At 33.3% G+C, this 27,984-nt stretch overlaps 4 protein-coding genes across 16 annotated transcripts; 1 reads left to right on the forward strand and 3 right to left on the reverse strand.

The window, feature by feature from the left end:
• Abo (de-etiolated protein 1 abo) lies at positions 1-3,321 on the reverse strand. Its single transcript, XM_076323004.1, has 8 exons — positions 2,379-3,321; positions 2,138-2,275; positions 1,923-2,067; positions 1,724-1,832; positions 1,442-1,634; positions 1,076-1,359; positions 785-991; positions 1-457 (listed from the first exon to the last, which is right to left on the reverse strand). The coding sequence occupies exons 1-8, from the start codon at positions 2,784-2,786 to the stop codon at positions 274-276; spliced, it is 1,668 nt and encodes a 555-aa protein (XP_076179119.1). The 5' UTR covers positions 2,787-3,321; the 3' UTR covers positions 1-273.
• Positions 3,322-3,708: 387 nt separating this feature from the next.
• On the reverse strand, positions 3,709-12,339 carry Iru (E3 ubiquitin-protein ligase Iruka). 9 transcript variants are annotated; one of them, XM_076323347.1, is made up of 9 exons: positions 12,203-12,339; positions 11,422-12,120; positions 10,618-10,767; positions 10,383-10,543; positions 9,855-9,968; positions 6,013-6,185; positions 5,811-5,926; positions 5,612-5,709; positions 3,709-5,376 (listed from the first exon to the last, which is right to left on the reverse strand). In XM_076323347.1, exons 2-9 carry the CDS (start codon positions 11,503-11,505, stop codon positions 5,280-5,282), a joined length of 993 nt encoding a protein of 330 aa, XP_076179462.1. In that variant the 5' UTR covers positions 11,506-12,120; positions 12,203-12,339; the 3' UTR covers positions 3,709-5,279. The 9 variants fall into 9 exon arrangements, with proteins under 9 accessions (XP_076179462.1, XP_076179465.1, XP_076179463.1 ...); XM_076323350.1 differs by having other exon boundaries at positions 11,422-11,613; positions 11,800-12,287; XM_076323348.1 differs by having other exon boundaries at positions 11,422-11,618; positions 11,800-12,286.
• On the forward strand, positions 11,597-27,837 carry LOC143152811 (uncharacterized). Of its 4 annotated transcripts, none has more exons than XM_076323335.1 (4): positions 11,597-12,320; positions 23,221-23,396; positions 23,568-23,765; positions 24,193-27,837. In XM_076323335.1, exons 1-4 carry the CDS (start codon positions 12,276-12,278, stop codon positions 26,579-26,581), a joined length of 2,808 nt encoding a protein of 935 aa, XP_076179450.1. In that variant the 5' UTR covers positions 11,597-12,275; the 3' UTR covers positions 26,582-27,837. The 4 variants fall into 4 exon arrangements, with proteins under 4 accessions (XP_076179450.1, XP_076179452.1, XP_076179453.1 ...); XM_076323338.1 differs by lacking the exon at positions 11,597-12,320 and adding an exon at positions 22,842-23,052; XM_076323334.1 differs by lacking the exon at positions 11,597-12,320 and adding an exon at positions 22,842-23,023.
• LOC143152812 (uncharacterized) lies at positions 15,057-22,178 on the reverse strand. 2 transcript variants are annotated; one of them, XM_076323340.1, is made up of 6 exons: positions 21,611-22,178; positions 20,854-21,033; positions 20,518-20,749; positions 19,422-20,440; positions 19,011-19,312; positions 15,057-18,672 (listed from the first exon to the last, which is right to left on the reverse strand). In XM_076323340.1, exons 1-6 carry the CDS (start codon positions 21,641-21,643, stop codon positions 18,600-18,602), a joined length of 1,839 nt encoding a protein of 612 aa, XP_076179455.1. In that variant the 5' UTR covers positions 21,644-22,178; the 3' UTR covers positions 15,057-18,599. The 2 variants fall into 2 exon arrangements, with proteins under 2 accessions (XP_076179455.1, XP_076179454.1); XM_076323339.1 differs by having other exon boundaries at positions 20,854-21,011; positions 21,611-22,173.
• Positions 27,838-27,984: the final 147 nt, after the last annotated feature.

The raw sequence follows: 27,984 nt of genomic DNA on the forward strand, positions 1-27,984 counted from the left end.
CGCGGTTAAATGCCACACTGTATAACACCTAAAACTTAAGAAAAGTAAAAATAAATTACAAATTTTGTTAACTACAATTTCTAAATTGACATGTTGAAAGTGTTTCAGTAATATTTACATAAATTGCTTTAAATGGTATTCGAACAAACTACACCATAATTGAAACTGTACAATAAGATCATTTTTATTGAAAAAGAAGAAGTAAGGAGAATAAGATCAGACGGATGATATGATATGAATGATAATGCAATTTTTACATGTTTCAATGGAAATTTAAACATGCCTAACGTGAAAACTGACAATATATTCAGCGTTCGTTCGTTGAACAGAAATGGCAAACGGATCCGTTGGATGGAAAGTAAATGCAACCAATCGTCTTGCACCCGTAGGTCTTATACGGCCTACCATACCCGCATACATTCGAAATTTTAAAAGACCAGAATCACGAGCATAAAACCTGCAAAACAAGTACAAAAGAATGTTAAATGATAGTGCTGCTTAAACATCCAAATTTTAAGAATATATCTGTAAATAAATAATTCGTTGAGTGCAAATTAAATTTGAGACTTGAAAATTATAATTTTAACTCTTTTGCTATGATTGAATTGGCTGTGCAACTTTAATGGTATATGGCCATAGAGTATACTAAATTACCCAATGAAATTTATTGTATGTTAGTTGAATTCAGATTAAAATAAGTAAATTACAAACAAATAGAACAAGCAGACAATCCATTGAAACTATAATGTTATGAACATTAAACTATTGAAAATTAAAATTATACCGTATAGGGTGCTCTCCACATGCTTTTGGACGTTCCATCATAGACACCCATTTATCGTCGTAACAAAATAGAGATAAGTCCAGGTACGGGGAACTAGAATAAGATTGAGCGCATATGGGCAACTGAGCAAGTAATCTTTTTGTAGCTTCTGTAACACCACCATATCTAGCACTCACTATCGTTTGCTTGAATCTTTGTTGTAATAATCTGCAATAAAATTACAAACTCACTAACTACTGCTAATCATTATAAATCGGTAAACATTGCATTATGCTTTAATAAATATCATACCTTGCATATATATTATTAGATGGAGAACACATGTATTGACAGTCTGTACTCATTCTGGCATTTCTGAAGAAATCGCTGAAGTTTTCAAATTGTGTTAATAACTGTGTAGATGCATTATCATAAGCAGCTAATATTTTAGCAGTAACCATGTCATAAACAACCAAAAGTGCAGGTTGCGCATTAGGTTCGTTTGCTTGAAGGGTCGCCACTTCTTCACTGGCAAATCTTACCAATATGTGATTCGTATCTAATAACTGCATCTTCCACATTCGTAATGCATTTAACTGAAATAGTAAGTTATCAGAATTTTGTAGATTAAAAACAAATATCATACTAATAATACACATAACATATTTTACGTAATACCTGATCAAAGTATTGATAAAAACGTCTTAATTCATATGGATCCTTTGTCGTATCGCTAATGTATGCTGCTCTTTTGTACAGATAAACTAATAACTTGTGTTTAAGACTATTTATTGTAATGTCTCTAAATGGACGGGAATTTACTCCTGGACAAGCGCTTGTAACCAAATAAGCGTCGTCTTCTAAACAGAACCTGTTATAAATTAAAGACAATTACCAACAACACAGTGTAATAATCACAACTGATGTGAGCCAAAAGACATGTTTGTAATTAAACAATACCTTCCTATTGTTCTGACATTGATAAACATTCCATCAAGAATTTGAAATATATGAATAGTTTGATGTTGCACAGACAGCACTGCTAATATATCTTTATACAAATAAAGACCTGTATAAAGAAAAATGTATTCCTGTTATTTTATGTATTAGATACTTTGTACAAATTGTTTCTAAGCAATGTTTAACTGGTGATCTGTACCTTGGTTGTGAGATAAGTATATTTTGTCTACTTTAAAATGTCTCGTATCACACAGTTTCCCTCCACGCAAATCAACCAAATGCAAACTATAATCTTCAAGGGGCGATCTAGGATTTGGAGTCAATGCTTCGTTGTTGGAGTAAATCTTGAACAAGAAAATTTAATGTTATTAAATGATTTAGGGATGGTAATTAATTAATCAAAGAGTTGTATACCTGGTAAAAATGTGGTCTCAATTCATCTGGAATATGGGCAGCCGAACCCACAATTACATAACGGCCATCATCTGTAAATAGACTGCATTCTCTGTTTAATTGTTCATTACTTTGAACTACATTAACGATCCATTTAGCCTACAAATATTATTATATATTAATCATCTTTTTCTAAATAATTATTTAATATTCTTAAATGAAACTAAAGTTATGGTGGAAAAATAAGAACATTACTATATACCTTGAAAAATCGACTAAAAATATTACTTCTAATTTGAAAACTACATTCATCATTCTTATGGCCAATGTATTCGCCTTCGCAATTTGCTAATAAATCAGCAGCAGCAGATGCACCACGATACTCATATACTTCTATGGAAGTTTGGTCTGCGCTAAAGGCTATTAAGTAACGTCCATCAGGACTGAATTTTCTCAGAAAACATGGTGGTTTTTCTACATTCATAACAGTAAAATTTGGAAATACATTTTGGTAAAATTGTCTAGCATTATGCACATGTGTTCCTGGGTATGGACATCCAAACGTCTCTCGACGTTTTAGTCGTACCACAATGTTTTGTGGACCTATTTTACGAGGCTCAATGGGACAAGGTTCTGTCACGTATTCAATCTTTGCCTCCTTTTCAGCCATTCCTTACGAATGTTCCAAATATACATCACAATATGCATTTCACTTAATTCATATCACTGAACGCACAAGTATTCCTTTTTTTTTGTTCAATTCGATCTAAACATTTTTGATCATAATACTTTTTTGTTGGTTATGTTCGACATTTTACACGATTAGTATGCTTAAGTTTAAAATTTTTATTAATTTTACATTATACTATTTCTTACGCGTAATTTCTTTTACACATATAGTGTTATCATTTTTCTAAATAAGAACTCAGTATTAATAATTAATGTATATTTAACGATTAACTTAAATTCCCTCCTATTCTTCTACACGAAGTATCCTGACAATTTACACTCAGTCATTCATTATACCGTTCATTCTCGATTTATTGTCAAATTTCTACGAATTCGATATAATCTCAAACGTAAAGATGATAACTTCTTTTCTTCTTCATTGTTATGCTCATAAATATTACATCATAATTATACCAACTCATACGCGTCGTATATACATATGTAGTACAGTTTGTTATATCTAGTTTTTTAATTAGCGTGAACGTTATTTTCTGTCGAATCATATAGTAATATGTACGCATAAATGTAATTTTTCATTATAAATTTTTGCGCGATAACTGATATATAACCTAACTCAATTAGTATTTAAATGTGCGATAAGATATTGTTTCTCAACAAAAGTAGAATTCATTAAAGATGTAATGGATTAATTAAATCCAAACATTCAAAAGCATTTACAATTCTTCGTATTTCGTACATCGTTTGCTTGTAATCGCACTAAACATTTGCGTTATCTCTATATACTAGTTACAAAATAGTATTTTTAATAATAGATGAAATTTTGCCTGCAATACTAATGATAATCACCAAGGTATTGTGGAAATGGTTTTATTTTATCTAGTAAATAATCATTACATATAGACTTCTCGAACAAAATCCATTTATTTATTTTTAAAATCGTTTACAATCTTCTCGCGATCAAATTGATATTTGTTCGTAAAAACCGAATACAATTATAATTTCCTTAATTTTTTTTTTTTGGTTATATTTAAAAACGAGCAACATAAAAAATTAAAGTGCATTTTACATTTTATTAAATAGATTTGAAACAAATCAAACTTTATCCACCTACAGAGACATAATATTATACCTTATTATGTTCTAGATAATATGGCAAATTGAAGGAGCGTTTAATCTTGGTATCGCCGGTAGTAACAATCTCAGTCGTGTAATATGTTAAGAACTATAAAGTTAAACACAATACGTAGTCATTTCTAATCACTATTCACAATGCCTACTATACTTGTATATTTATGGTACTTAAATTCGTTACCGACTGTGAACTACAAGCGATATTTGTATACCGTCCTCCACAAGAGAATTTTGAGATACACAAACGTATCGTACATTAAGACCGATAGTTCGTGTAGCAAATCTACGTTTGATTTTGTGAACTGATTTGACGATTGATAGAAAAAATGACAGACTATACGAGACAATCTAAATGGGCTATTTTCAACAAAACTAAAGTACAATTTTAAATAAGGTTACAGATATCGAGTTTGTTCTATGCTGTAAATTATTCACAACAATTTTCTATTTTTCATTATTTAAATCATAAAAATGATATCTACTTATATGTCATACACCACTATTAGCCATATTGTTTTTTTATTAGGTATCATTTAAAATAAGATGTATCGGCAATAATTTGTAAAAACATACTGATGATACAAAGATAGACTGAATATCGAAATACAAACAAGAATGGTCATGATTTGATTTCAAATAAGTTCGAAACTCAGAAGAACATATAATACAGTTACTAGTATTAAAGAAAACTGTTTATGGTATTGTCCATAATTGAAGAGGAAATTGGCTATAACATTTGATGCGCTGATTTTGCACATGAATTTTCGACTGAACTCTACAAAATGAAAACCACTAACGTTCATCGCATAATTCTTATATGTAATACACTTCCTATACTTGAGTTATATTACAATGTTTATCTTTCTAAATATTATTCAGCTATATTAAATTTATTAAACATTAAATTCCGAATTTTTTTTATAAATAAACGCACATATCTTTAAAAATTTTAGACACGTTTGTTTAGGAAACTTAATAAACTGTGTTTTGCTGTAAACTATAATAGCATCTATATAGTAACAATGATCATTTCAACTTTAAATACGTATGCGCGCATACATTTTTCTTTGACTCGTGGTGATTCGCACCTTGATATAATTCATTCGAAGTAACATATGCAAGTTGTAACTCGATACTCCATTATTCTTTATGATTTAAAATTACATTGTTGATTAAGGTATAAAGCTTGAAATTTATGTTAGCGTCGGGATACAATGTTTACGAAGTATATAAGCATTGCTGGAATCAACAGTGCCAGGAAATAAACCTGAAGTGAAAAACAGATGTGTGTTGTGTGTATACATGTGTCCTGCTAGGTAGAGAAAGCGTCAAGATTGAATAATCAATCTGAACTCTCACTCGTTGAATCATTACTGGAGTCATTTCTACCCAAAGATGATGTAGACGATGTGCTAGTATAAGTTGATTCATTCGCTGCCCTAAAAATAAACAAATACGTTTATGTGATTCTTTTTATTTTGTACTAAAAAGATACAACCCTTTGAGTCCTGTGAGCGCATATGTGCGGTTAACGAAGATTATGCACGCACGCACACACATTGCGGAAGACATTTGTGATAACATACGGAACGCATATATACGCTCAACGAAGATCATCGTTATGAACGTTCAGGTTAATGTTCAAATTATGCGAAACAAGACTTTGTGATGTACCTGAACAAGGCTGCTAAGCTAGGTCCAACAGTATCCCGATTAGCTTCTGCAGAGTTTTGATCTCCTAAACTCTGTCTGCAAATTGGACAAGTTCCATGCTAAGGGACAGAGAAAAAAATGGATCATAGAACGTTATATGTATATTAGTAAGAAACAAAGCTTTCATTTCTTAACTAGAATTTTTTCTCTCTTATCTTACCAATTCTAACCACGGGACAATGCATGGCGCATGAAACAGATGTTGGCAAGGAAGTAACTTGACTGGTTCCGAAACTTTGAAGTCCTCCCAGCAAACAGAACATTGCAGTTTAGTATCTACATATAGTAAGAGACAGTTTATTAGAAATGATTTATTGGAGACATGTAATGCAATTTTTTAGTTTGACACATTCTATACTTGCCAACATGATTTTGAGTCACAGTTGTTGTTGGTATTTCATCAATTTGTTTCCTTGGCAAAGGAGGTGGTCCAGTTCCATCCAGTTGATTTAACATTTGTGTTACAATCGCATCCAAACCATCCTGACTCCAAACATAATCTCCAGGATTTCCCAAGAACAGTCTAATATTGACTCTACATTATTTTGTTTTATTTTAGTAATACTAAATATTGAATAAAACAATAATTTTTATCCTGGGTGAACAAGCTTTCCAATAATTCTCCTTGTAGTAACACTGTAGTTTGTACATTCACCTCAAACAATTCTGTACATATACATGTTTAATGCCTTTGATACATTTATGTAAAAGAGACACAATTGTTTGAGGTAAATGCACACTTGATAACAATGATTTTTGTTATTTGAGAGTAATGTTATATCAAACGCATCCCCTTCTTTTTTCCAGCAAGTTTTTTGGTTTATATACTAAGCAATTGAAAGGTGCGTAAATTAGGTATGCAGAAACAATATATCACAAATCGCATAACCAAAGATTTCAATTTTTTGAAACATTTACCTTAGGTATGTTGAAAGAGATGAAGATTTGATAGATCTAACTTATCTACAAATTTATATGAATCCATTCATCTATCCGAAACTGTTTACATCAAATAATTAATAATAACTAATCAAGTATATATAAATATATTCTACAGATTTTATTTTCCATGTTAAAATGTATTTGTACATATGTCAAAAATAAAATGCAAGATATAATTATATATGTATATATATAAATTAAAGTTCAGTTTTCTAAATATAATAAAACATATTTAATAAATAATACTTTTCTCCTTATATTAATAACCTACTTAAAACTTTAAATATTATGAAGCTACAGAAAGAGCATTCTCATTTTATAATGATTTATGCACCTTGCGCACACAGGTCAATCGCATTTAGGTTAGATATTTCGGAAGTTAAAGCTACCACGAAGTCGGTAGCGTGATGATTCTACTCATCGACGTCGCGCAATCGTTAAGCGTTTGGCGCACAAGAGTGTGAACAAGAAGGTGATGCGTTTGGCGTGCCGTATTTTCCTTAAATAGCAAGAACCACTATCACCAGGTGCATATTAGATAGAACAAATATAGTTTTTCCTTGTAAATAAATATGTGGTTTTCGTTACTGAAAAATTGTCTGTTAATTACATATTTGGATTAGATTTACTCCTGTTTTTTATCACACAGCATTAACAAAAATTCATTCACACTTTTAACTAAAAATTATATGGCAATATCATTGGTGCATGCAACAGCTTTGCCTTGGAGTGATCAGGTATTAAAGTCTTATTGTCTGAAAAGAATTACTCTCAAGCTGCTCCTGACCAGTTGACATCTTATAATTAAGAACATTGTCATCTTTATACTTTAGAGTTCTTGGAAGTTCATTATATTTGTTCCATCCATTATACATGTGTTATACTAATGCATATAATATATATTAATGCATTTGTGCCATGTTGGTAGTTGATACTCAACATTGTTTAATTAAAATATTTATAAAGTCTAACTACTTACATTTGTAAGATTATGATTGTGATTAAGAAGAGAAAGATGAGCACAAAACTTCAAATGCATCATCAAGTACTATAAGTATAATTTCATTCATTTTGATATCATAGTACAATTATACTATAGTAAACAACAGTATACAACCACTACCACAAAATTTTTGCTTTTACAGCATTTAATTGTATGATAAAACTATTATTACATTTGGGCATGAAAGACAAAGAGACTGAAATTACAATAGTTGTATTATAAATTTTGTCAAAAATCTGTTTCCTGAGGAACCTGTATTTTAGATATTTAACAATATGAAACAAGTTATCAAATCTTGTCTACAATCAAAAGCATATTATTGTTGTGCAAAAAAATGTATATGTTAAAATAATCTTATTTTAAAGCATTTACAAGTAATAATTGCAAAAACAGTGATTTATGAACCTGTGAAAAATTTGTAAAAAAAAAATAAAACCTATTCTAATATTCTAATATTCAGAGAATCACATTATCATACTGAATAATAACACATTCCTGTACACATTTGATATGCTGTTCAGCATTCATGGTACAAAGAGTGATGTCAATTTATCTAGTCCAGTTAATATTTTTTACCATGGTTTTTTATCATTATCATTTGAGTCAAAGATTTGCATTTGTAAGCTTGCTACAGAACATCTTACTTGAGATGTTGATTTCTGAAACTTAATGAAGTTTGTTGCATGGTGCTCTTCTATTCTGTTTTGCAAAAATCGTATTCTATCGAGGCGACCGTCTATGTTTCTTCGTCGCCCTTGTTTCCAATTTATCTTTCTAAAACAAAATTGATGCAAAGGATTCGGCATCCAAATCGCCAAATTTAAATAACAGAAAGATTATAGGGCTTTTTGTTTAAAAGATAAAAAAAATGATGATGTTGGTGGATGAATTAAAATAAAAACTTGCAACATGGTAGAAGTAACTACAGTAGGACAACACTCTTGTTTGCAATTTGAGTAAATTCAATTCCTAGGCTTTTTCTGTCATAACTTGTAAATGCTTGAAAATCCGTTTTAATGCAAACATTTTTTTTCTCAAACATTTTTGCTTAAAAAATAATGGGGAGAATTTTAAACTTTCAAGATGTAGACCAAATTGAGATCTCAACAAATAAATACAGTAATGTGAATTGCAAGCAACGTTTGTTAATTATAGTTTACTAGTTAATGGCTATTGAGAAACAAATTACTGATACAATTTTTAATAAAAAAAATGAATTTACGAGATTAAAATTATGATGTCCCAGGTACTCTTGCAGCCTCTCTCTAAAAGTAACAATAGTTACATTGTAAAACTATTTGTAAGAAATGTGAAAGTAAAAATCTTGTAGAATGGTTGCAACAGAGTTAGGCCCGCTAAGTAGTGTAATATTGTTGGTTACAAATGCTTTAATAGATTACAAATAAAAAAATAATGGCTTTCTACTTAGTGATATGTCTACAAGGTTATTTGGATGTCTGTTTTCGACCTATTGTTTCAATTTAATGTAACAAACATGGTTTTGTCAATGTTCGACGAAAAACAAACCAGGATTTCTATGCAACAATTTGTACTTCATTGAGTCTATTAGCATGCTTTATTGTATGCACTGCAGCCATAAAATTCAGTTAATTTTTGTTGTTTGAAATACATACCCTTTATATTGGGCTCGTGTATGCACGCACGCATGCACACGCGTACACAATATAATGTTCTTATCCACGTACATGCGATTTTAAAAACTTGAACACAGATAAATTGAAAAAAAAAAGAAAAAACACTACAGATTATTTACAATGCATCTTTATGATAATATTAATAAATAAATACTTGAAAAATAACATTAACTATTCATTTTTCACACTCAAGGAAATAAACAAAATTGTAATAGGCAAGAAATTAGGCACTAATAAAAATGTAATTCCAATCATTTTATAATTTCTTTATAGTATTAATTAAATCTATATTCCTATACAATAAGGTAGTTTCCATTTAAAATTAACATAAAATCCCACTTTATATGCCGAACAATAAAGTTTTAAATGCACATAGAATATGAATTAAAAATTGCTCTTGAATTCACTCAGGATAATATTTCAAATAGATAACATGCGAAAAGCAGAAAAAATTGCAAAGAATATGACTGTAACTTGCTTATTGGTACTAACCAAATATGAATTCACATATTTCATGAAATATAATATACATACATGCACACACAAAATGAACAATTATACAAGTAATAACAAGCGAATAATAAAAATTTAATATTTTACATACACAGGCGGTTGTCCATCTTGTGTTACAGGGTGACCTAGACCTCTTGAGAGATTAAATAGGAAATCTTGTATCATGTTCTGTACAGACATATGCCCATCTTGCCTACCCCGACCACTGTTTAATGCAAGAAAAACTAATCAATTAACTTAACAATACCTTATTATTCATTATTTAAAGTATATTGCGTTTACAACAAATACAGGATAAATACAAATATCAAGAGGTATCAAAGAGAAAATGACAATTTACTGTATGCTTAGTGCTAATTAATTTTAATTCTTGTTAATTAAGTTTTATTGTTATATGAAATGCTATGAATATGTTAATATAATTCACAAATAAATTAATGTTGTGGATATGCATAAATATATTTTATTTGTATTATATTTGCAATTTCTAAAAAAAAATTAATTTAGAAATATTCAAAGTAGCAAATGATTGCAAATAAATATGCAGATATTTTATGTTATATTTAAAAACTTATATTTGTATACATTTGAAATATTAATAAGGATAAAAACAATATACCTGTTAGCATGACGTGTAACACGAGTATTTTGGAGCCAAATACCTCGTCTTCTACTAGCAAGAACATTATTTCTGTTGGGAGCATTTGATGTTTGTCCTCGAGTAGTCAGACGCAACACCATTTCTATTAGACGGGGATCTAGATCGTAAAGCTGTGAAAACTACATATAAAATATTGTGTCATAATTAAGATTAAGATTTAGATTAATAAAGGAAAATAGAAAAAAGAACTAACATCTTCACTCACATATGGTAGAAGATCATTGACATCGGCTAAATCTACACTGGTAATGTCCATTCCTGAGTTAATATCGTTGCTACTATCGTTGTTACTACTTTCTAATTCTTCTATAAAACCACTCGCACATCTTGGACATGTATAATCCTGAACAAAAATTAAACAATATAATAAATATGTAAACGTTATAAATTAAATAATTTTGTAAAAATTAATTTTATATAAGTTTAAGTTCATATTATGTGCAAAATAAAGTAAACATATTGTCATATAAATGGTATGTACAAGATATTTTATACTTCGTATATATTTGTCAAAAAAAAATATATACTTATAGAATTAATTAATTTATACATACAAATTATTTGTCTTTTTCGTATACTTTAATAATCAAAAGTGCAAAGTATACTGTTAATAATTTTGTAAAGAAATTAATTGTTGGAAATACTGTTGAAATTAATCATAGGTTTAAAAAGATGATTTCAAGTAATTAGAATATAAAGACCGTTCGAATTAAACGGTTTTCGACGTACATAAATTTCGTGTGAAAGCTGGTTGTTTTTACAATGTAGGGGCATCGATCGATTATAACAATACGGTCGTGTAAAGCAAAAATTTGTGAAATTATTTCAGGATAATAACTCGTATAAAATCGCTTTCCCACCCCGGAACGAGAAGCAAGAAAAAAAGTTTTCACGCATGATATCGAATGACAGATCGAAATAAAAGATTTGGGATTTCAGGAAGAAAATTATATCATATTGATGATTATCAACCTAAAAAATGTATAGGTATACTTACAGGTCGTAAACGTTCAATTTCGATACTGCATTTGTGACAAAAAAATCGGGACATTGGAGTCCCGTCCACAACGGCTTCCGCCATGTTTTAAGTGTCCTCCTTGCTCCTCTTGCCTATTTCTGACTATCGTGGTGGATTGTAATCCGTCACAACTCTTCGTGTAGTTGATTGCGTTTTAAGCGATTGTCGAATCTGAGCTGGAAAACTACTGATTTTAGGTGATACCTTTGCGTAGCACGAGATGGCGTCCGATTAAATTAGTCGATTGCGCATTAACGCCTTGTTGTTGCATTCAATTGTAACTGTTCAATATTATTTTTCTCATTTTCTTACTTCTGTCGGTACTTCGAATTTGTTCCTTGATTAGCCATACATTACCTCTTGTGACTTTATTTTTCGAAGTCTGTTCGAAGGATATTCACGGGACCACTTTCCCGGTAAAAAAAACTTTCGGCTAGCAACTGTTAAATCAACAAAAATAAACACTTTTCCTTCTTAACCAAACTGAAAGTCTTTTATTTTCTATAATACGAAAAATATCGAATCTGCCAAGTTGATTGCTTTATCGATCGTCACGTGTGCGCATATCGTGTGTAAACTCCAAATATATCTTGACGAAAAACATCTTCTAGAGGTTAGGTCACATGCGCACGCGCGCGCGTAAGATGCGTATATAAAAGTTAGACACCATTCTTACTTCTTGAAAAAAAATATTCCTCGTTTAGCCGCATTATAAGAATGATAATGAAAAGTAGTTGAATATTATCAAAATGAAATTTACATATTGTAATGAAGATGATACGCGTCTCGAAATAACATAAAAGACATTTGCAATTTGCGATGTATCGAAATTAATGTCGACATCATACTACATAGCCACATCTACACAGCATACACAGGTAAATATACCTTGTCCGTAAGCACATACGCGCATGTGAATAGCTATTTATACAAGATTTTTGGTTCGTTTTCTGCGCTTGCGCATGGACACGTGGTATAACTAGAAATTGAGACGCATGCCTCCTTGAAATATCTATATACATGAACTGATCACGTGTTCTATGTCTCGTGTAACACACCTATCTATGTAATTAGGTGTTATGCACAAGTCCATCGCAAGGTAGGCAACTGAACTATTGGACCTCATGTATATAAAGGCCTCAAATATACAAAAAAAAGTGGTTTAAAAATTTTTTGCTCTCATAATCAGTTCTTAATTTGATCGTTTAATGATTTTGGTATAAAGAACAATATTATTGCATTTTGTTCCAGATTAACTAGTTAGACTCATTAGTGAGCCATACCTCATTAATCGTTTGAATAATATATTTAAATTAATTATATACTAATGATATTAAGACGTAATAATATTGCTCATTGTATCAAAAACATTACTTATTACACAGACAAGAGTTTTTGTTTACTATCGTGGGGGTCGCTACAAAGTAAATGACCCCTGGTTTCTCGATCTCTCAAAGGCCCGAGTTATACGATAGTAGAGCATTAAAAAAGATGTATGTACACTGAGAGGCACGCAAAAATAAAATTAATCATTTCTTTAGTTTTGAAATTTAAAGTACTAGCAGTTTTACTCCAAATTACTTGTGTTTAAAGAATAACAGGATAGAGAAGTTAGTTAAATTAAACGAACACTAGCTGCTAACGACTAGCTTATATAAATTATTGGTTTATTACAATCAAATGATAGCCTGCCGACATAAATTTCCTAATGTAACTTATATTAATTCATAATACTTCACTTACACAAGTAAGTGCAATACTGATCCCTTCTAAAACTACTCAGATAAATATATTACAATGCTTTAAATTACTAGACGAACAGTTAGGTAATTCAAGTGTTTGTACCGTTTGAGCTACGAGAATTTTAAACGCTTTCTCAAATTCATTTCACGTCAAATTTGTTGTATGTACCCTTCCTCGCCGAACGATTTTATGCATATAGAAAGATATTTATTATATAATGAACACATTTTCTTCAAAAATGGAATATAGTCGAGTTTAATGAACACACGAAATGCATCGACTATAATAGGAGAAGATTCCGATTTTGTCAGAATCCACTTATATTTATAAGTATGTATGTACATACATGCATATGAATTGCTTCCGCATCATTTGTCATTTGTTTTCTTAAAACAAAATCTTATCAGCGTCATTTTTTATAACTCTTATCATTTGCGGTATACCGTATTTTTTGACTGTATCTCGTTATTATAGATTCATTTTATACTTGAATTGCTGTCTTTATTTTGTCGTAAGTTCAGTAGAAAATCAATGCTAGATGAAAATTTTTTATAAAAAAAAAAAAATCAATGATATAGAGAAAAATATTTTACATTTTTTTATTACAATTATTTCAAACGATCACTATGAACATTATGTCTTAGACATTTCACCAAAATAGTGATTTTAATCACTATAAATTAACAAATTATTTTTATAAACAATGGTTCAATGTCTATCAATGTTCATTTTCTCGATTTTGAATCTATAAATCTATGTACATACATCCATACGTACATTTTCTTTTGTACTGTTACAATCCTAATTAATGAAAACATTCCATTATAGATTATACCAAAAGTTTTAACAACCTTGAAACAGTTATAAATTTAAGAAACGAGATTAGTGCATTTTTAGTTTAACTTTGTGATTATCTGTATATTTTTGTAGATCCTGTTTTGATTTTCATGTTTATTTTAATTAAAACGAATTCATACGAGCTTTTTTGACTACACAGTAGAAGATCAACAATGTATGTCCCTGATGTATGCTTCATTAAAATACACATATACATATATGAAACAATCGATGATAAGTTACTGATTTGGAAGAAATATAGTACCATTTAGTCTACATATACATTCTTTATATATTCTGGGTGGTCCAGAAATAAGTAGCCAAAGTTTAAGAACGTATTCTACTCACTGTAAAGTCAAAAAAAAGTCATATGAATATGGATCTGAGAACGCTTTCTTTCCCAGTTATAAACACTTTTTGTTTGCAACAAAGTTTGGTCAGAATGCTTGAGTAAATTTGAAGTTATAAGTAATTTTATTGTTTTCTCTCTATTAGTAGTAAATAATAATGTCAATTACAGTGGAATGAGTTTATTTCTTTATGGAAAAATCTTTTGTTTATGATACTTCTATTGCTACTGTGGAAATAAATTTGAAATACTATAAAAACGTATGCAACAGTCCATAAAATGTCGATGTGAGGCATTCATTGCTACATTCTTATCAAATTTTGTCATAAATAAAAAATATTTATAACTGAAAAAGGAAGCATTTTTGGGTCCATATTTATGAGATTTTTACTATCTACTTCTAAAACATTGTATAGATACTTATACATATACAAGGCAATCTATTTTAATCTGCAAATAAATATCTCTTAAAAAGTTGTATTAAAAAAAATGAAGATACAATGCTTAAAGAATTTTTAAGGAGGTATAAGAATTTTATAAAGAAAAATTTGTAATTAGAATTGTTCAAAGTATATTAAGGTCATTAAAAATTATTTAAATACCAAACCTATTTTTTGCAAATTTATGTTCCGTGATTCTTAAATGTGATGATAAATGTTTTGTTTTCAAATTCTTCAATAAAATCATGCAGTATATAGTCTGATTGAAATAATATAAACAAATAAAAATGTCTTTTCACAAATAAAAATTGAAGTTACTTTCAGCTGTTGGAAATGTTCTTAAAAAAGTGATTTTTATTACATTATTTGTTTCTTCTAATCAAACATATCTTCAATTTCCTCAAACATTGTTTTGTATTATAAACCACGGTAATGCCATAAATGCTGTATTTTTTTAGTGACTGATCCTGTATACATATACATATCCATATACACATTAAAAGGAATTACATGATGATTAATTTAGAATATTTTTCAGCTCTGGCTTGCAGAAATGGCAACGATAATGACCAAAATAACCAAAAATATATAGATAATTTTGTCAAAATTACAAGCCCGTCTGTTATACATGTCAAATCTGTTTGACATATTACCTTACATTAATCTTGTCCAATAAATGCAGTATGTACGTTACACAGTAGTGCAGATTCACTGTGTAGTAAGTCTACGGTCTTTGTAATTGTGGTTTATAATTCTTGTTTATAATGTTTATAATGGTGGAAAACACCATTTTTATGACCTGTTGGTCATGTTTGCAAAACTCTAACACACGTAGTACCTTCTCATCGTTACCATTGTTTCCTTCACTTTGCTTTTAAATGTCACATATATATATATATATATATATAAATCAAATATCAATAATTAGTATATATATTACGATATTTTCGATGCCTTGAGTTTACTAATATTAGCCACAAAAGAGTAGAGTACTGATCATCGATGGTTTATACCTCGCACACGATAACACGTTGTAAAACGAATCTATAGGTTTTGCTCAGATATTTTAAAGAGAGCTATTTTTTTCTTAAGTTAAGATTTAATTAATAATAAAACTTTCCAATATCTATTAGAATTGATCGCTAAATGTCTAAACTGTAAATGAGAATAAATATTGTGAACCCTTATTAGGTACGAAACAATTTTCTAGTTTCATTGTCAGTCGTTTTGTAAACCCAAAATCCAAGATATTTACATTAAAGATAAAATATTTGACAGACCAATTTAAATTGCACTTAATAAGAATGATTATATTGTGAAAGAATCTCTTGTTTATAGAAAATTATTAGTAACATCAAGTAATAATGTTCATATCACTTTTCAAGGCATATGAAAAATAAGTTTGAATAATATACAATTTTTATAAGAAGAAATAAATATCTATAATTTTACAAATATTTGTGTAAGGTAACTATAGTTTACAGGCAATTATATTTCTGTTACAACATGCTAGGCAGCTCTTAAATGTGCCTTATTTTTAAGTTTATATCAGATGGAGGTGTCTCACAAAGATATAACAAAAACTTATAGCGCAATTAACAAAAACAGAACCTGCACATACAAAACTAGTAAGATTTATCATAATGGTATCAAAATGCAGACCAATTTAATAATCACAATTTAGTATATTATTGGTAATTACACGTTCTAGCGCTATTAACCGCTACAATGTTTGTTATGGCAGCCAAGAAAGACAATTTTGTGTGTCATGTAAAAATCCAAATAATTTAAAATAATTAAGAAAGGAATTATATATCGTGCGTTCTTTGTTAACGCGTAATTTGCATTCAGTCCAATCGGGAACATTTCGGTATTGTTAAGTAGTCAGTCGAATTCTTAGATTCTATCAATACCTAGACATTGAAATGATTAAAGATTACGTGCTGTAGGAAATTATCGCTTTTTCATGTTTGATACACGTTAAAATTCACTAATTATCAATCGTTGATAATTAGCGTTTCATTCACTGTATTTCTATAGCGTACAATAAAAGTATATAGTATTAGGCTACGTGTCTACTTGAGAGTAAAACTGTCGTGAATCGTTCTCAAGGGTGTTTCTCGTCAATGGAGATTGCATTTAAGAGTGTCAGACTTTTAAATACGGTCTCCATTGATGAGGAATACTCTTAAGACCAATTTGCGACAGTTTTACTTTCAAATGGATACGTAGCCTTACAAGCGGTTCAAAAAGGAATGTAATTTTTCTTAATACCATACGGAATACAATTGTATAGACATAAAAATTTTTTTTATATCAGGTTGTTAAAATCAGTCAGTGAAAATTTTCGCGATATATTATGCGATCAAACCGTTTACAAATAGAATACGGATGACTACATTTAATTTTTTCATAAAAAATCCGAGAAAAAATACATCACGAAAAGAGTATTTCACACAGAAAGTGAAACCTATAATTTTCCTGAGTATTAATTTATGTTTAAAGACGATACATGTGCGTGCATGCACTGCGGATTCCGCACACACATTCACAGATGAATACAATGGAAAACGAGACGTTTGCATGGTCGCTAAAAAAGCATAATGTTGTGTGATACAACACGCATTAAGTCTGATTCACACTATTCGAACCAATGGAACTGCTTAAACGGGTAAAGATACTGTTACTGCACAGCGTATTGTAGGTCTGCATTTCACATCAAACACAAAGTTAAAGATAATAAATTTGATGACGTATTTGACAGCAATCGAAAATGTGAAACGATTTTCACTGATATGTATTTTCAAAAGATTTTAGAATGCGCGCATCTCACTAACTTGATGTGACAATAAGAATATAGTCTTCAATTTTTTATAAGAAAAATTTAAAATAGGACAAAAATTTGTAAATAATATTATTAACTAATTCAAAATATTATATTATACCATATATGGTATGGACCATGTTACTTAATAAAATGCAGGAAAGATCCTCAATGATATTTAAAGATTAAATGTCATATAGATACTAAAATTGTAACTGTAATGACATTATGATGAGTTACTAAGTCAGTATTGATTTATTTGCAATATTTCATTTTTCATGTCATATTCAACCTTTTACTATCGATAAGAATATGTTTGAGCTAATAGAACGTTAATGTACAAGTTGTGTGTAACAGTACGTATAGTGTGAACCAATTTGCTCTTTACACGTTATTGTATTATCCAGTTGATAGAAATGTATGTATAATTTTTGCAATGACAAGAATAATGAAGTTTATTATTCGACTCCAATGGAGATAAAGCGATAAAAATTGAGTTTTCATTCTTCTCGATTAATTTGTAACGAATGATATGCATCAAACATAGTTTAAAAAAATTCTAGAGATGCTATAAAGCTATTTTGTTTTTCAGTATTCATTAATTTGAACCTATAGAAATTGTAAGTTGTGATGCTACAATAGGTATATCTAAAATTTGCTCCCACAGTATAATAACGTGTAAAGAACTGTGAAAGCAAAAATATGACTCATCTTCATCATAGATCGTGCACTGTCCGAATATATAAATTACACGAACAGTTCAGATTTGACAGTGAACGAGATAGAAAACATATTTTAGTGGTACAGAAATTCTATCAATAACAATGTGACATTGTTGCCCGCAACGCAATAAAATGTGAACATCGTCCATCTATCGTAATATTGAATTTTGGCAATGGTAATGCATTACAGATCATCTTAATAGCTATGTGATGTGTGGGAATTATACGTAATATTCTCGCGATTAATTTTCGTCCGACGATTCTGTTGAACTTTGTGGCATGGTGTTGAACCAATTTTCTCGAACTCCAGTACTCCTGAACATAAAAAAATATGATGATAATATTCAAAATTATATACACACTAAGCACATATTTAAAAATTTATTAAAAGTGTCTGGGTGCTCTCTTTGTTTCAAATTTGTCAAATACATACTTGGATTACCTAAAACTAGGCAGACAATAACATAAGGATAATATTAAAAATAGAAACAGGAAACAAGAAGATATACAATGATAGTAAATTTTATTAAAAAGGACACTGATGTCTCTGTACAAGCTGTTATTATGTAGGACGAATAATCTAATCATTTTCTAATCATTGTGATAGCAACGTAATAGCAACAATAAAAAGCATTATTTATTTTTTCAATTACCTTGTTCGTTGACGAGTATTTATGGGCAGTGTAAGCGAAGTTTTGTAATACTGAGGCGTAGTATTCGAAGCTGTTTCGTCCGGTCTTCTATGTAACGTCATAGTTTCGTGTGGAGATGTAACTAATTCATCCTCGTTATCCAGGTAGTAACGAGAACCTGTCGCACTTTTGCAATTTTCACATTCACTTCTATAATCATCAGTATCATCATGAAGAGTAGGAAGAGCTTGCATGCTGCAAGTGCAAGCTACCGATTCAAAACTTCCTTCTTCGTTAATTTCATTTGCTACATTCAATGGTGGCTGAAACATATGAAAATTATTATGTAAGACACATTTAAGTTTGCATACAAAAAAGAATATTTTGAAGATGATGTATCAATTATATATATATATATATTTCTTACTACACCTTATAATCATTGGATTTTTCAGATTTATGTTCTAACTTGTGCCTTTCATTTTGTTGGAATCCTGATGAAGAAGAAATGGTGGAAGGCTGTATTTGTATATCTTCGTAAACTGTACTTGGATTTGTATTTTCCCTTGTATTTTCTTGATTGATTAAAACATTTTGCTGTACAGAATGTTGCAAATTTGGCGAGGTAACATTGGTTGGCGAGGGTCGTAAAAATTCGTTCTTGGAACAATCATTTATAATATCTCTTAACCTCGTACCAGTACGAGTAGTTAAAGTCCTAGGAATTGTACGATGGGCAGTTACATTGGAATTGGACAAGGTCGCGGATATCGTAAACGCTCCAGATTGACGAGGAAGAGTAGTATGCGTTTGATAATTTTTTGGAGTAGTGAAATGCAAATTAGACACAGGTTGTGTGATTACATCCGGATGCTGGCCAGCAAAATTTGGAATTCCAATTGGAGTAGGTAAATTCTCATAAGTACTCGTCCCCATAGTAAAACTTGTAGTGGAAGTTCCTACACTAACACCTGGAGACAGTGTTTCGTTTTGATTAGACTGACGATAACTAGCGTATATATTTGGATTTGAAATTGGTCTACTCGGTGTTGACATTAAGCCGCTCGAATCTGTGATGGCACTGTCACATATCAATGTCGATGGATTTCCATTTATCCCACTTTGCGTGCTTCCTACTAGCGATACACTAGTACGACTATTAGCATTTGTCAGATAGCTATTTGGAAAATTTAATTGAGGAAGCGCTTGTGGATTCATCGATAGAAGAGCCTGCTCCGCTCGTGCTGCTGCTACAGCTTCCTCGTAAGGGGGTGGTGCCTCTCCACGTGGGAAGTAATTGCTGGGTGGTTTCCACAATGGATAACTAGCTCCACATGGAATGTCATCCATAGGGACACCATGTGACAATCCATCTCGTTCTAAGTACCCCATACTACCTAAATTTCTTTGGTCCTCTGCCAACTGTCTGTTCTGTCTTCCTGCCACACAAACTGTTAAAAGAAAGTCAATATTTCTGTTCCGCGATCTTAAGAAACAAACAAGTAATACATTTTGAAAAGTACAATACCTCGTATCTTTCTTTGGCGCAAACGATGTATTAAGAAAAATAATAGACTCAATGACAACACAGCTGTCACAAAACTAGCGACAGATCGTAGTCCTATATCATAATTCGCAGTAGCATCGGTCGTGTTACTGCCAATCCCATCGGTTTTGTCATTCGATAGAGACGAAAGTGTATCGTCCAAGCAAATATACTCGCAACAGACATCACCAAGTCTGGAAGATTTACAATCTTCCTATTGAATATAAAATGAATTTTGAATTGGATGCTCTATACCATTGGAAAAGAATAACATAATGCCTTAAGCATTATATTACATTACATTAGTATTTAAAATACCTCTGCAAATTTGCAAACGAATGCTTTACACCATTTTGGATTGCCATTATCGCAAACGCACAATGTACAGGGTTCTGGACCAGGAATGTAATATAAACCACTTTCGTAAGATCGTCCTTGTTGATCTTTGCAGGTAACACCGCTTTCCGCACGAATAACTGTGGAATATCCGGAGAAAACCTTTAAAAAATTTGTTTAACAGTACTTTTCGATTTATCTCATATACTGTTTATCGTTACACATCGAACATGATCACTTTGCCAGTTACGAACTTGTATCTCGAAGTATAATCAGTACAGCAATTTGTACATACATAACGGCTGGTAAAATGTGGCGCGCGCATATCGTATCAAGCGAGCGAGCAGGTGAGCGGCAACAATACATGCGTCATATGCACGTTACGTCAATCAGTCCATCCAACTAGCGAGTTTTCGTTAAAAATTGTCGCTCGATACGACCGTCCGAATAAATGAAACTGTAGGTAGAATTATTTGAACATGGAACGCGTAAAAATTGCAACCGTTCCATATCAAAAGCTACATATTTCGAAGCGATGAAGAATGTTTCCCTGATTCAAGAAATTTTAGGCGCGCAGTTTTGAAGGAAAGTCAAATATGAATCAAATATATGGAGCGAAACACTAGGATCGGTGAACAGAATGAAAAGATCGATCGGAATAAGGGAAAAAGACTCGAAAAGTGTCTCGAAAAAATAGGAAAGGCAGGAACAAAGTAAAGAAAATACGAGCTTGACTCACCGTTAAAAAATAGAATAAACGCGGAAACTGCATAACCGAGAAGGTTACTGCCGCTGTATCTCATTCTGCGTTCGTTATCTCATCATAATCGCAACCCCTCGGCGCGGTGCAGCAACAAAGCGAAAGAAAAGGTATCGTTGGACGTTTCAAACGGGGTTCCGCCGTTCCGTCGTCTCGCCGTTGCGTCTCGACATTTTTCACGACACAATGCCAGCCAGCATTTCGCACTAATACACCTGTATCACGGGCCGCTTATGCAGGAGCAACAGTTATTTTCGCACACCTGCATATCTTAGAAACTCTTCTTTTACTCCCAAGTGTCCTCGCACAGTATGCGTCCTCTCAAATAGGCACACCAACTTTCACCTACTTGGACCTACTTGCACAGACTCCCGACATCCGACACCCAGAATGATCGATTAGTAAACGGAGCAGGTATCGGTGTCGAGCACCGATACCGAAACTACTGCCATCTTCGAGCAGCTTTGGAAGCCTGCTGCTAGACCAATCGATTTCTACTTGGTACTAACCATTTCGTTCTGTACTTACTCGCTAGCGATTGTCGCTAGCCACCGTTTATTCAACCACGTTGTCGATCATAATTATGGTTACCCACATTGTTTCTAGTTTTTTTTTTCCAAGCATCTGGAACGAATCTCGCTCGTTAACTATAATTGTCACGTGTTGTTTATCTAAGAGTTTTTGCTTCATCGATAACCGTGTTTCTTTTTCTATTTAGTTTTTTCGTATCCCCTTCATGGTTATTATCTCCTACCTGTTGTCAAAAATGTAGGTAAATTCATGTATGTACTATTGATTGAGTTTATGCTGTTTTCGATTGAAAATAAAAAACAACGTTTCAGAAACAAAACAGATTTCTCTAACCTACTATCCGTACCGGGATCACAAACAACAATTTTAAGCAAAATGTAAAGAAAATTTTCAAGTGAACCGATCCTATCGTTTATCCACTCTGCCCTAAAAGTACAAAGTTTGAAAAAAAAATTAAAAAAATTCTGTCGAAAAAAGATAAAAGAACGATAAAACATGAATATAAATAATATTTCGTAAGATCGTCGAAAGGAATTTTTTAAGTACGATTATATATCTGGGTCACTATCTTAAGAAAGAAGAGAAAAGACGTGCTTTCAAGGAACATCGATTATCGAAACGAAACGAAACGGAACGGAACGGAACGGAACGGAAGAAAAATCGAAATAACTTAAAGCAGTCGGTTAAGACTCCTTTCTCGTGTATCGTTTTGCGAGAAAATTGTCATGGAGAAACACGACGATGCTCCCGAAGATGTTAAACGGGCAACCTCTATCGAGGTTGAAATAAAGAAGGGGGAAAAGGATGATACGTTCGAAGGATATCCCCGAGTACAGGAAAAAAAGAAAAGATGGGAACACTGTAAGGATACACCTCCGAAGAAATCTAAGGCAAACCGAAGATCTTTAATCTTTTCCAGTATTTTTATTCCTTTTTACTTTGCGTTTTATTCTGCGCAACAAAATAGAACGTTGCAAGATGGTCGAGATTATAAAAGTCTTAAAATTATTAACTTAATTTATTAGGAATGTAAATGATCTTATCAAAAATTTCTTCAGCGACAGAAAACAAAATCGGACGGGGATTGCTGTGAAACACGAAGGAAGAAGAAGAAGGACAAAGAATTAGTGGAGATTTCAGTGTTTGGGAAACCGTGTACACTTCCAAAACTAGACATTGTGCCTAGACATTGTTTAACGAAATCAGATTACATCGATATGTTGGCAAAGCCAAGGTGACACACTAATTACGATATAGAGTACCACTTGTTAAGTTGTCACAGACTCGGAACCGAGCCTGTGACAACCTAACGGAGAGGTAGATCAAATTTGATCGCTGTTATCTTCTCGACTCGATCGTCTTTGTATATATCTATAATTCATTGGTCGTAAATGCTTTTGTACAGTCGCAAATGTCCACCGGATTGTCGTAAGCTCATTGTGCGGAGAAAACTAAAACCATTGACGCCGAGAATCAAGGAATTGGCTCAACCACCTAGGCATAAAATGCTCATAAACTTACAGCAAGGCGCAGCGATATTACCACCGGCGCTTTTGGACAATCTTGTTAGAAACTTGGAGCGCGAAACTTGCTTAACTCCCGAGTAACGTGTCGATCGTCGAAACGATCTTCTTACTCGTAGCTCTTTTATTTTTTCATCGAGAAAGTCGTTTCCGGTGAAAAAAGAAAGATTCTTACGATTATCTTGTAAAATTGCACGGGCAGCAGATGTCAAAACACGTCGAAGTAATTTAATTCATTGTCAAAGTAAAGTAACAAAAGGTTAACGGACAACACCGGCGCAAACGAATAAGAAGAGATAATTGTTTAAGTTCTCTTTTTCTCATTTTTGATAAAGCACACGATCGTATAATAAAATATAATCGTCAGCCTGGTTTTTAGAGTTTTCAAAATGTCTTCAAAATGTTTTCAATTTTTATTTGACGTTTTCGAACGTGCCCGTGCATTTTTTAAATAACTTTTACGATGAGTCGATATCCGAATCGAAAGTACAACTGTATTTGTTTCAGGCAAGCGGCATCCATCCGTCGAAAAAAGAAGAAAAGTGTTAAGAAGAAACAGGAGAAAAGAGAACAATCGTGGTTCAAAGAGTCGCGTAAATCGAGAAAATCGATCGGAGGCGTTGCGAACACGGGAACATTCGACAAGGATGCGGTCTTGTGCCAATATCTGATAGCCGAGCATTTTGTTAAAAGTATTCTACAGTGGAAATGTCCAATCCCCAAGTCGGAGTTTAGCGATGTCGCGGAGGTGTTAGTTAAACGTCTAGCCGATACCCTCGAGTACACTACACCGCAGCAAGAGGATCGTAAGTCGCAACAGTTACGTTTCTTAGCGGATGTGGTAGCCTGCTGGATATGCGGTGTGATGTCGGAAGTTGCGGAACGTCAAAAGGATAAGCTGGAAGAACGGTGTAAAAGGAAAGAAGAGGAGATGAAGGCGGCAGAGGAGGAAGAGGAGAGTGACGACGAAGACGAGGACGAGGAGAAGGTGGAGGAGGAGGAGGAGGAGGAGGAGGAGGTGGAGGAGGAGGAGGAGGAGGAGGAGGAGGAGGAGGAGGAGGAGGAGGAGGAGGAGGAGGAGGAGGAGGAGGAGGAGGACAAGGACAAGGACAAGGACGAAGACAGGGACAGAGATTCGGATTGGTTTCAGGATGAAACCGACGATGACAAAGATGAAGGAGACAAAGTGGCGGAAACTCCCGACGTTGTCACCAGGGAACCAGAAATGGTGGGAACACAGGATGTAGACGAGGCTGAGACACCGGGTACCAAGGAAATCAAAGATGAACCCGAAACGGTAAAGGACAAAGAAGTGGACAAAGAGGACGTTACGGTTACAACGGAGAAACCGGTCGAGGCGGAAACGGAAACAAAACCGATCGAAGTGGCGGAAGTAGTGACCGAGACGGAACCGGACGTGGATGCAGCGGCGCAAGTGGAAGCGAAAGGAGCGGCGGAGGCGGAAACCGAAGTGAAAGAGGAAGCGAAAGCGGAAGGGGAAGCAGAAACGAAAGCAAAAGCGGAGGAGGAAGCGAAAGCACTAGCGGAAGCGGAAGCGAAAGCAAAGGCGGAGGAGGAAGCGAAAGAAAAGGCGGAGGAGGAAGCGAAAGCAAAGGCGGAGGAGGAAGCGAAAGAAAAGGCGGAGGAGGAAGCGAAAGCAAAGGCGGAGGAGGAAGCGAAAGCAAAGGCGGAGGAGGAAGCGAAAGAAAAGGCGGAGGAGGAAGCGAAAGCACTAGCGGAAGCGGAAGCTAAAGAAAAGGCGGAGGAGGAAGCGAAAGCAAAGGCGGAGGAGGAAGCGAAAGAAAAGGCGGAGGAGGAAGCGAAAGCACTAGCGGAAGCGGAAGCTAAAGAAAAGGCGGAGGAGGAAGCGAAAGCACTAGCGGAAGAGGAAACGAAAGCACAAGCGGAAGAGGAAACGAAAGCACAAGCGGAAGAGGAAAAGAAAGCAGAAGTACCAGGGAGAAAGGAAGCGGGAGAGGAATCGAAAGCACAGGTAGTAAAGGAAGCAAAAGCACAGGAGGAACTTGAAGTGGTAGCACAACCGGAAGTGGAAGCAGTACCATCACCGGAAGTGAAAGTGACAGCACATTCGGATGCGGAAGCGCCGGCGCAAGTAGAAGTGGAAGCGAAAGAGGACGAGGAAACGAAAGAGAAAGCAGAAGTAGAAACCGCAATTGAAAAAGAAACGGTGGAGGCGGGGGCAGTGGTTCCTGTGGCCAAAGACGCAGAAAAAGTTGAAACAGGAGCCCTGAAAGATAAGTTACCAGCTGAAAGTTTGAAGGATTTGTTCAAAACTGATCTACCATTTGTTACGTTCGGTAAGATTATCGATACCATTTATCAAATGATTGCGAGTACTCCGGAAAATATGGGCGAAGATCCAATAACAAACGGTATACATCGTGTGATTTACGAGAAGTTAACCAACATCGTGTTGTTGGAGGACCCGCAACTCTTAACGGAAGAACTGAAAGACATCATGGATGTGGTGTGCGGAAAAATCGCAAATTGGTTGAGATCCGTTCTGACTGAATCACAGATTGCGTTCGTGCAGCAATACATACCGGTGGTGGAATCCAAGGAAATCAGAGATTGGACAAAATGGCTGAAGAGTATCAGCGACGCGGCTATAAACTGGAATATATGGATACGTAAAGTGATCGAGGAGATCGTTGAGATGAAAAGGGCAAAGATCACTCGCGGTGAATGGCACGATTGGACAAAATCTATCGACACTGGAGCTCTGCTTTGGAGGAGATTTCATCTGCAAACTGTACACCAAGCGCATCGTAACGTTACGATGCTGATCGGTCGGCGCGTCGTTAAGACAGGAACAAAGGGAAAAACCCCCTATACTTCTGAACAGCTGATCAACACTACGGAACTCAACACATGAGATCGAACCACTCGTTCTTATATCTTTCGAATATATAGTATTTCCTGAGAAGTTGGGGTTACTCGAAGGTCGAGGTTCATAAAGAGGAAAATTAAAACGTCATAGAATTTCCTGTGAAACTTTTGACAAAGTAGAATAATCGTTCAAAGAACGAGTAAACGAGCGTGTGGAACGTCGAAGACCTCCGAATATTAACTTCGATTAATTTTCGAAAGATATTCTTTGAGATTTGACCTCGAACGATCTTGAGGAATCTTAATATCTTGGGTCACTGGATTCATTTATGTATAAGCTAACGAGCCTAGTGACTTTCAATTCTTGGAAGCGATTTTGTCTGGAAAAAGTTGTATCTGTTAAAAAGTTTCCCTTATCGAAATAGAAGAAGATATCCGAAGCTGATAAGCCTAGTGACTTTCAATTCTTGTAAATAATTTTTTCTGGAACAGAGTTATATCGATTAAAAGATGTCCCTTATTGAAATAGAATAAGATTGATCTAAAACTATGATTTAAAAACCACTGGAACGAAGATGTCCACGTGGAAATATTAAAATGGGACACTTTACACGATTCACATATATTTATGCAGGACGATCGTAAACCGTCGAGTCTATAGAATTTCGACCATTTAGTTTCCTTCGATACACGATTCAAATTTATGACCTGTATCCGATATTAAATTTATAGTTTTTATCCTTTCACATTCGTGCGAAGATATCGCGTATCGAATTAACGATTTTGGGTTACTACTTATGAGTTTATGACCCACTTTGAACACTTTCACGCTTGAAATTTAGATTGGATTTATGGCCAAGTTTCGCTAACCGATATTCACTTTTCAAAAATGTTTGGCAAATTAAAAACGCACGGTGAAAAATATATTAAGAACAACTATTGCACCTGTAGATTCATAAGATTACTCGTATATACACGAGCGAATATACAGGGTGTTATTGAACTGGTGACACGAGCCAAAAGGGGCTGACTTTGCACGAAAAAATAAGACGAAGCTGTAAAGTGACACTTTTTCGACGAAGAAAAAAAATTCCAACGAATCGATGTTAAATATTCATACGTATGCAGTTGCATATAATTTCATCCATGCCTACGTCTGAAGGATATCACTGAACTATTCGAATTGCTGTTTCGATTTCTTATTTTAGATACTAAGAGAAAACATTGAAATAAAATTATTTGTCGAATTGGGTATAATAACGAACCATGACATTGTTAAATAAATAAAATGGTATACATGTACTTTTGAGTATTTATCGACTTTCTTATCAATAATGTAACATATTTACGCTAATCGTTTAATTTTGTTACAGATTAAACGTGAGAAAAACTATACGGAAATTTTTATGTTTTTGTAGCAACTGATGCTCAATAATGTGACAATTGATG

The sequence above is a fragment of the Ptiloglossa arizonensis genome, chromosome 11, assembly GCF_051014685.1.
Source record: "Ptiloglossa arizonensis isolate GNS036 chromosome 11, iyPtiAriz1_principal, whole genome shotgun sequence".
NCBI lineage: Eukaryota > Metazoa > Arthropoda > Insecta > Hymenoptera > Colletidae > Ptiloglossa > Ptiloglossa arizonensis.